Source organism: Cottoperca gobio, chromosome 8 (assembly GCF_900634415.1).
Source record: "Cottoperca gobio chromosome 8, fCotGob3.1, whole genome shotgun sequence".
NCBI classification, from domain to species: Eukaryota; Metazoa; Chordata; class Actinopteri; order Perciformes; family Bovichtidae; genus Cottoperca; species Cottoperca gobio.
Window position 1 is genome coordinate 5,291,360 of NC_041362.1, and position 9,971 is coordinate 5,301,330.

At 41.1% G+C, this 9,971-nt stretch overlaps 1 protein-coding gene across 2 annotated transcripts; it reads right to left on the reverse strand.

Moving 5' to 3' along the window:
• Positions 1-453: 453 nt before the first annotated feature.
• Positions 454-9,667, reverse strand: slc4a1a (solute carrier family 4 member 1a (Diego blood group)). 2 transcript variants are annotated; one of them, XM_029438341.1, is made up of 21 exons: positions 9,514-9,667; positions 8,275-8,343; positions 8,015-8,070; positions 6,998-7,092; positions 6,615-6,661; positions 6,353-6,518; positions 6,119-6,254; positions 5,948-6,017; positions 5,479-5,521; positions 5,203-5,387; positions 4,883-5,090; positions 4,579-4,782; positions 4,316-4,464; positions 3,970-4,164; positions 3,625-3,870; positions 3,445-3,534; positions 2,974-3,140; positions 2,645-2,886; positions 2,208-2,377; positions 1,482-1,655; positions 454-1,377 (listed from the first exon to the last, which is right to left on the reverse strand). In XM_029438341.1, the coding sequence occupies exons 2-21, from the start codon at positions 8,296-8,298 to the stop codon at positions 1,300-1,302; spliced, it is 2,745 nt and encodes a 914-aa protein (XP_029294201.1). In that variant the 5' UTR covers positions 8,299-8,343; positions 9,514-9,667; the 3' UTR covers positions 454-1,299. The 2 variants fall into 2 exon arrangements, with proteins under 2 accessions (XP_029294201.1, XP_029294202.1); XM_029438342.1 differs by lacking the exon at positions 9,514-9,667 and adding an exon at positions 8,584-8,795.
• Positions 9,668-9,971: the final 304 nt, after the last annotated feature.

The following is a 9,971-nucleotide window of genomic DNA, read 5'->3' on the forward strand; positions in this document are numbered from 1 at the left end:
TCAATAATGTCTTATTTATTTACACTTCGGTGCTGCATATATACGACATATTTTGATGTGTTATTGGTATCTGTAAAGGATTTGTAGGATTTAACCTACTGAGTCTGTTTTTTAAAACTTAATCTGGGTTTAATCCCATTTAAATACAATTATTAAACAATGTCTGAGCAAAATTTGACAACCATTTCACAATAAATCGAGATCCTGTTTAATTTATATTTTTTGTTACATTTTCTAGTTCATGACACAAGTATTTATGACTGTCTATGTTTTCTTTCTCAAGTAGGAATATTGAGAGGTTGGAGTTTACTTGATAACCTTGAAGGCAGCATGCAGCTGAGTGGCAGGCCTCTTGGTGAACACCCCTCTCTTTTTTGCAGGATACAATTACAAAAGTAAGCTGTGAGTCATGTGAAATCTTGTATTTTCTAATGCATTAATAAAAACAAGCACTTAAATGGATGTTTTTATTTTTAATAAAGTGAGAATACATACAATCCAATCAAGCATGTTCAGTGTTTCAGGCACACACACACATGAACAGGCATTTTAAAGATACATTTACAAATAAGTTTCCCCCTGATTATATCATCAGTACAACAATCTGCTCCAACAATTTATCTCATCATCCACTATCTACTTATTACTGCTCATCCTATTTTAAAATCATGAAAGCAATTACACACTTAAAACCAGACGTAAGTGCATTACACATCCTATACACATCAAATGAGGCAAACTCATGTAACACAATCTAAAACACAATGTTTTGAATGATCAAGGGCTACTGTATGGGACAAAGGCTTGTGGGGCAATCCCATGAAAATAAAAAACATTTGTGCGCATGTAAAGGGCTGAATAGATCAGCGTTGCTTGACTTAAATAGTGAACTTTAGGTTAAGTGGAATCATATTATTATAACATGGGCAGATCTACGATGCGGCAGCACTTGTAGTCACTTTAAAGCTATACTGTAGTTATGCACAAAAAACAATACTATAAATGGTTTCGCCTCACGTCTCAAATAAAAATACTTCTCATTTAAATCAATCAAATGTTGTTTTCCTGGATCAAAACATAACTCAATATCTAAGTAGGTATATTAATGTATGCATTCTAGAAATGAGAGGTCATTTCCTTTCAAGATAAATAATAATAACAGAACAGAAAAGTTTAAAACTTTATATGTTTACAAATATGTGTTTTTAAAGACACCCTATATTAAATGTTCACATCATTATTGGCATTTGAGAATTGAGTGAATGTGACAGTTTGTGAATGAAACATTAATGATATTGTTTATGGCAGTGGGGACTCATTGTACACATCTACCCCAATTTCCTCCTCAAATGTCACTTTGGCATCATCTGCGTCCAGCTGCAACGCAAATTAATTCAGTTACAACAGAGAATCCTACGTATTATACAAAAACGTTAATGTATGCACGGAATATGTTGTGAGTGATGCAGAGAGGTACTTACGCATTTCATCTCCATGGTAGAGAAGAGCGTGCCGGTCATTAACATGCGCAGAGGGATGGTGAGGATGAGAACAAAAGGCAGCGCCAGAGAGAAGGGACTCATCTTCACCACCCACAGGACACCCAGGCATATGAGCTGGATAAAAGTGAAGAGATGCATACGCATTGTCTTCACCTGCACAAGTGACAACAGAGGAGAGTGTTAGCAGGGGAACACGGAGCCAAAGTATCAAAAATGTTTATTTATGTTAGGATGATTGACAGGGAGATTGTCATAGGCTAAATAATACTGAAATATAAGTGAAAATAAGAACGCCTATTCAATCCAATGTGACAGTCTTGTGTATAGAGGGGTTATTGAACAGGCCAAGGGGTCAGAGGGGACCTGGGCCAGAGCCTTTGTTGGAAGTGACTGTTAGAATTTGGAATTTGAAAAGAGAGCCAAACGACCACAAAGAGACACAAAATGACCAGAAAGAGACACAGAACAACCACAAAGACGACTACAAAGATATGCTAAATAGCCACAAAGATGATAAATGACTAAAAAACAGATGTAAAAAGACTGCAAAGTCCAAAAAGATGCAAAACTCTTGGTGTCTTGCTTCTATGTGGAGGGGCCTTTTACATGTCTGTGCCAATTGTCTCATACTCTGACAATTGCTCAACTCTACAATATGCAGTCTCAGTGGATCATAAGACCATGGACACACTGGAGGCTGCGTACCCTGGTAGCGTAGGGCACAGCAGGATGGTATTTCTTTGGTGTAATCAGCAGAAGCATCCTGTCCCACATCTGGATTCCACTCAGAGAGGTGATACCCATGTAGAGGAAGATACCGAACAAGGCTGTCATTGGAATCATCTTCAGAAGAGGTTCCATGAAGATAGAAACACCTGGAAATCACAGAAAGCATGCAGGGGATACCACGTTACCACATTACAGGCGAACAAGTTAGACGTACCGTTCCCTTGATTAACATTACTGATTTCTCTAGGTGTGAAAATTGTTGGAAACATTTGGCATAAGTCCAAAACTCAACAATATATATACGTTGCTTTTAGACAAATGCTGAAATGTTACAAATTATACTTCTAAAGGAAAATGGAAATGTATTCAAAGCGTGCTGTGTCTGCTTCAGCACTGTAGATGGCAGCACCTACCAACCATGATGGCCACAAGCATCCCACTGATCCTCTGCTCAAGCACCTTCTCAATCTCTGGTTTCGGGCCCTTGGACATGACAGTGAGAGCGTTGGCGTGGGTGACGGATCGCACAGTGGCAGCGCTCAACCAGGGCACCCCGAAAAAAGAGGCGATGCCCCCCATGATGACCAGGAGGAGCAGATCGAAATGAAAACCGGATCCTTTCACCATCTTCCTTTCAGGTTTGCTCACAATCAGCCTGGCAATCAGACAACAACAGGGTTCATTAACTTCACACGGAGTAATGTTGCAGACTGTAATGCCGTTACTTTAGAGTGTCACTCACGTAGTAATCTGGGACTCCAGGAAGATGAGGATGAAGACGAGCAGTGCTGGTACACAGCAGGCGACCATCATCCAGATGGGGAAGTCCTGCTTTTCTCCCATGGGGTTGATGAACCAGCCTCTCACTTTGGGGTTGCTCACCTCAACACCTTTCGGCACAACCAGTTTCTACAAGGGGACAGGATGATTTTCATTTATCTGATGTATCTATGGAAGAGTATTAGGGCCAGGTATAAGGAGAAAAACAATGAGGGCAGAAAGATTTTTATTTTTTCTAGCATTTAAAGTTGAAACTTTGAGGAAACTGCATTTCTCCAAACTGCCATCTACTGTAGGTAGTAATACACTGACTATGGATACATCCTTCATATGACCCCATGTGTCCAGTACCTTTAATGCACATGCTGTAAGGCTTAAGATTGGTTTGTTTTTTGAAAAGGGATGACTTCACTAACCACAACGCAACACTTACCTGAGTGTAAGCATCCGCAATGCAGATGTCCACAGCAATCATGATGAAAATAGCAATGGGGACACCGAAGTCTCCAATCATACGACGGAGCTAGTGAGACACCAGAGTACACCATGAATAAAAACAATCACAGAACCTACTTTTCAAAATGACACAATCTCTGGACATAAAAAAGATTACCGGGCCGGGGAAGTAATGACCATTCTTGAAATGACGGAGGAAGTACGCAACAAAGAAGCAACCCAACATAAGGCACATAGAAAGAAGGGCAGTGTTGGGATAGGCTCTTTCAGTCTCCTTCTCATGAATGGTTATGTTGCCGAAATGATCCCTCACAGAGTGCTCCGTGATGATCGTGTGGAAGGGGTTTTCCAGTGACAAGTTCACATGATCGTAGTTTAGAATCAGAGGGTGGGCTTCGAAGATCTGAGCAACAGGAGATGAGAAGACAGAGCATCAGAATAAGAGACAACACATGAGGCAATTACAGCAAAATGGTGTCTGAAGACGATGAGGTGAGGAAACCTTGATGAGCTTATTGAAGGTCTCATAGATGAAGATGAGAGAGATGAGGATGGAGAAGATTTCCTGAGTGAAGCGGGAGATGAATCTGACCAGGAAGCTGCCTTCCACGGCCACAATGATGATCACGATCACTATCAGCCACATCCCCACCCAGATACGACCCACGATGTACTCAATGCCCTGGGACTTGCAGAACTAGTATGGGATGAAGAAAGAAAAATAGATGGTAATTTAGAAGAAATAAAAAAGCTAATAGAAGATTTATTTCAGGAAATGCAAAATAAGAGAAAAACGGTCCCCCTTTATGCCTGTCCCTAATTCTTCTCCGTCGACAACTCATACGTACAGCGCTAAAAGCTTCCTCAAACACCAGCAGTGGTCCCGAGAAGCCGATTACAAGGACAGGCTGAGCGGCGATGAGACAGAAGATGACACCCTGGATGCTGGTGGAGATCATAAGCTCTGACACGCCCATCATTTTATCTGTTTTGTCAGCTGGAGTTAGACAAACAGAAAGAAGTATTAATAATGTCAAAGGTCAACAAACTCCTGCAAATTAATTGAGCCTGAAATATCAGACACATCTCTCTATCTGCATCTCTCTCTTACACAGAAGCCCTCCAAAAGTGATGGCCGGGGACAGGGCAGCGAAGTAGATGAAGATGACGGCAGCGAGGACTTGAGGGTTCAGACCGTCTATGTAGTCGCTGAGGTAGTGCCGGTAACGGCGCTTCAGGTCCTTCACCATCCCACCGAAAGGATAGCCTGTACGGGCCAGAGGGTCCTCCCGAGGTTCCTCTGGAGCTTTCTCAACTACACAAACGAAACACACATTTGACATACGTTTGTTATCTACTTGCATTTACTGAAAAAAAAGGAATGAATATTTTGACATTTTGGGAACTATGCTGACCTTTGACCCTGTCACCAAAGGCAAGACCAGAGTTAATGGGACGAACTCTGGCAGTCAGCATCTTCTTCTGGAAATTGATGATTGGATCAAGCATTCCCTTATCTTGGATCTCAGTGGGAGGGATCACAATGCTGCAGTCCATGAAGTCAGCGATGGCGTTGGTCAGCTCTTTCTCACTCTGAGCCAAGAAGGCCTCCAGACAGAACACCTGTGAGAACAGAAAGCTATTATTCACAGAGTAGGCCACCACTCATTGGTGCGTTATCTCATTGCTGACGTGCGATTTATTTCCTCTCTTTCTACTTTCTCTTCTCTCTCACCCAGTCAGCCATCAGAGCCCCCATGGCACGGCCACTTTCACTGTAGTCTATGTCGCTCTGGCTGGGGCCCACCAGCACAAAGATGAAGCGTACGGGGACAGGAGACTCCAGGGAGGAGTCCATCACCACAGAGTCACTCAGCCTCACAAAAGCCACCACTGGTTTCTGCAGGATCTCCAGGACACCTAACGAAGAACACACCCCACTCTTTTAGTCATATCTGCTCCAGAACCACACATGGAGACACATTACTGCATCTGAATTACATGAACATACCTGAGAGGACAATTGAAGCCTCCATGTTGTCAGAGGTGTCTCTCTGCAAGAATAATGTTATGTAAATACATTCATATGATATTGATGATCACCCAAAAGAGGCAAGTGAGAAAAGAAATGTCTCTCCTTAAGAACAGGTGAAAGAAAGGTTTTGCCAGGATAACCTTTTTAAATTCTTTAATCTGTGAAACAGGCTAATTCTCACAGATGAAATAAAAATGGGTTAGGAAAATAATCCTGGTACAACTTTTGTTTCCACCTGTGTCACAGACGCCTTAAAGAAAATAGGAATTTAGAAAGATTGTCCTGGCAAAACAAATCTGTTCTGATCGTAAACACAGGAGACAAAACATATAAGATCCAATTTAGAAGAAATGGATCACCCAAATCATTTTTCTCACTTGCCTCTCAGGGCTTCTGTACAATTGATGAAGGTGGATACAACTGTATAAAAACACAAACTGTATACCTTCTTGGTTACAGAAAAGGTCTGCATCTCAACGTCTCCAGAGGGAGTAACCACAGGTCCTGCAGACTGACTGGAAGGTCAAATAGAATGAGAATAAAGTGCATGCTGCAGACATTTGTTATGGCTGACATCTTGTAGAAAGAAACAGAAATAGTAGCCCTCGTGGGTTACCTGCGTCTCATAAGGAGAGCTCGCAGCAGGCCTTCACGATCACTGGCACGAATCTCATTCTTGTTCAGCAGCTCATCGGCCACCTTCTCAGCCACAGTAGACAGACTGCTGGCATTCAGGTCAAGGAGGACAGCGCCTGAGCACATTTGAGTAGATTTCAACCGGTTACATTCACTGAACTAAAACAAGTTGGATTTTATCGTATGGTAGGTGCATCTAAGGTTGCAAAGTCACCTGTGGACATGGTCTTGCGGAGCTGGATCAGGCTCTTGAAGGAGAGATGCGAGACATGAGAAGGACCCCATTTTCCTGTGGCGGTGTTTAAGTTCTCCTCGTAGCCCACCCAGCGGCCAGTCTCCTGCCAGGTGTTGCCCTGCAGCTCATTCAGCTCCACATACGCCTGTGGTAATGCAATGTGGTTAGTTAATAAACACACCAGTGTTGGTTTACATCAATGAATATTTATATCTGATTAGTATGAAGAATGTCGACTAACTTGAGCATCTCCTCTTGTGGTGGCATTGGTGTTCAGGTTCAGAGAAGCTGGAATAAAGAGACAGGAAGCAGTCAAACCTCACTCAAGTGAAAGTATGTAAGTACTATCAACTAAATGTACTTCAATTATGAAATGTAAAAGTATTCTTTGTGCAGTAAAAGTGTTTTTACTATTATATATGATGCTTTGATGATGGATTAATATCACTTAATGTGGATGTTGCATTTTACTGCAGTAGATGTTAAAGGTTGTGCTCATGTGAACTCCTTTATATTCTGTTTGTTAGTTAAATCTCCAGCAAAGCATCATATTCTATAAGATCAACATATATTATATGTATATAATAATATATAAAAGCTGCTTGGCCTGTGAGGGAAACCTACCCTCTGAATCAATGGGGATGAAGATGGCCTCCACAGACGGCTCATTCTCCTCATCCTCTTCCTCCCTTCTCGCCTCTATGTCATAGATGCCGCTCCTGTGTGGAAAACATCGATAAAGACTAAAGATGAGCGCGAGCAATTCAGCCCTGATTAGGAGAGGACATTTGGATTTGATTTTTTTGCTGAAAATACTATTCCATAATTGTGTCTATAAGTTAAATGTATGTAAATACTCAGTATTGTTTTTATAGTTAGATGGATTGAACGCTTTGGAACTATAAGCGTGGGGAGTTCAGCACGACATTCACCTTAAACCTGCATTTTGTGTGTGTGTGTGTGTTTGTGTGTGTGTGTGTGTGTGTGTGTGTGTGTTTTTTTTTTTACCACTTGGGGGCAGTGCAAACAAGCTGCAAATGATCAACCTTAAACAGTTGTTGTGGCGAACATGTTAGCAAACAGTTAGCTATATACACACTCAGCAGACACATCACTTTTTTATTATTATTTTCTTGATGAAGATCTATAAAATGTCAGAAAATAGGGGAAAATGTCCATCCCGGTTTCTCAAAATTCAAGCTGATCTGCCCGATATTGGCCAATTCTGAAAGAGCTTTAATTGATTTGTTAGTCTAAATTGCACTTTAAATTTAATTTTGAATGTCGCAATGTTATCGGTATCGGCAGATACTCAAGGTTACGTTATCGGACATAAAAAAGTGGTATCAAGTTTAAATGTCTTGTTTTTTTGTCACTCCAAAACCCAAAAATATTCAGTTTAACATGATATTAAAACAGAGAAAAGCAGGAAATCTCCATATTTGAGAGGCTGAAAGAGGCTGAAATGCCTCGTAGAGCTGGTTGAACTGATTCTCTGTGAGTTCATCTTAACAGGTGACGTCATGGGAGCACTGATGTGCTCAGTTGTCTTATCACAAATATGATGCAGAATTCCTGCGTACATTTACAGAACATATGAAGTACTGCTGAAACAGAGAGGTGAACAGAGAAAGGACTCACAGTCTCACGGGAGAAGGGAAGGCTGACTCGCTGTGTTCATAGGACGTGTCACTGCCCTATACAAGAGGAAAGTTGAGGAAGAATTAACAGAAGAAAGTTGGATGAAAATTGAGCGATGTAGGGAAAATATGATTTATTGAACACATCAAAGGCCACAGACCACGATCCTTTTCCTCTGTGAGATGTTACAACATGTCTTGTAGCAGCTGTGTGTTGTATTTGAATCTTAATGTTACAGGTGTTTAAGAAAACAACAATACCTCGAAACTGAAATTCTTTTCCATTGATGTTTTTTAGATGTTGAACTCTCAGGTACTTTTATACATTCCCTAAACAGAAAAAGAATGAATGAAGATAAAAAAAACAAGTTATTATATGAGATACAACACAATTAGAAATAACCAATTACTCAATGGGGACCATTAATATTACATCTTAAGTCAATTATCTTTGTGAGTTGTGAGTGTGGGTTTTGACTTTGAATGCAAACAGGTGCATCTACAGCAAACAAAACACAGAATTTGTGATAAATATGTATCATATTCCTGTAAAAATCACAGTAAAAGCACCATTATTGTCTAGCCAACTTGACAAGGTTTGAGGAAGATGTTTCAGACACTACAGAGACCCATAAGGCCCGCTTCAAGCCTCTTTAAGGTGGTTTTGATGAAGGCTCTGAGTCTGCCTGCAGAGCCACGGCTCAGGACAGATAGTCGACCAGCCGTTGAGAATATGAACTTCGTGATAGTTTAAATAGAAGAAGTACAGAGCCTTATCTTTGGGTTACACCCTTCTTCCACCAGAGACCTCTGTTCTCCTTCAGTAATTCTAAAAATTAAAGAATGTAAATGCAGCTACTGTGACAGCAAGTAATACAACACTGTTACATTTAGACAGGAATACTCAAAATACAGAACTTCTCATAATTTGACATTGTACGTTTATTTTAGTGGACGGCAGTTAAATTACACAAACAACTAAACAAGCCTGTTTTTTATGTGCAATTGAAAATATATTTGAGCAGATAGCTAAATAGAGCATCTTCACAATATTCACTTTACAGCAGTGACTGATGGTAATGTTTAAAAAGACACATCTAAAAGATTATCAAGACATTTCCATTTAGTGGTAACAATTATTCACCCTGTAAACCTGAGAACTTACAGATATTTAAGCATGGAGCCAAAATAATTGGGTTTGATATATGAGTTATGAAAATCAAAGATGACAATGCCACTAAACCTTGACCTCAAACCAGTTCACAATTCTTGAAACAAACATCTTTGTTTGTAAAGTATAATATTATTTTCCTTTAAAAACAATTTAGGATCAAGAAAATAATTCAAGCCGAACTCCCTCCCTTATCTTACGAGCACGGCAAAGACGTTAAAGTTTTTAAATATGCTCTTCTCCTATAAGGATACAGGATATCCATCATTTTAATCCAGCAATGCCACAAAGTGTGTCTGACCCCTGTCCAGAGGATGCCACACCCCTACCTGCATGCAGGTACTCCCATCCTCGTCGGCGATCTCTGTTCTGTCAGCCTCGATGAGCCCAGTGAAAAAGTGAGCCCGGATGAAAAGAGCAGAAAGAGAACGAGATGGCGGGGAACACCCACATGAAACTACGTAGGCCCAAAGAAGCGCTGTACCCCACACACAGATAAGGCCCTATCGACCAGGGACACCTTGAGCCAGGGATATCCCAACCCTAGTTTGCCCGCTCCACCCTCCCAGCATGAAGCAGGTTCCAGCCTGTTTGGACCTGCAAACCTGAGGGACACACAGGGGGTAAAGAGGGTGAAAAAGGGGCAACATACAGTATCAGGAGGACAGCATCTTAGAACGTCATCTTCTTTACGTACTGGGGATTCCCTGGCTCACTTGGTTTGTCTCGTGTACGGTAAATGTGACATGGCAGTGACAGGGTGAGACATCTTCTGCAGCTGTCTGGA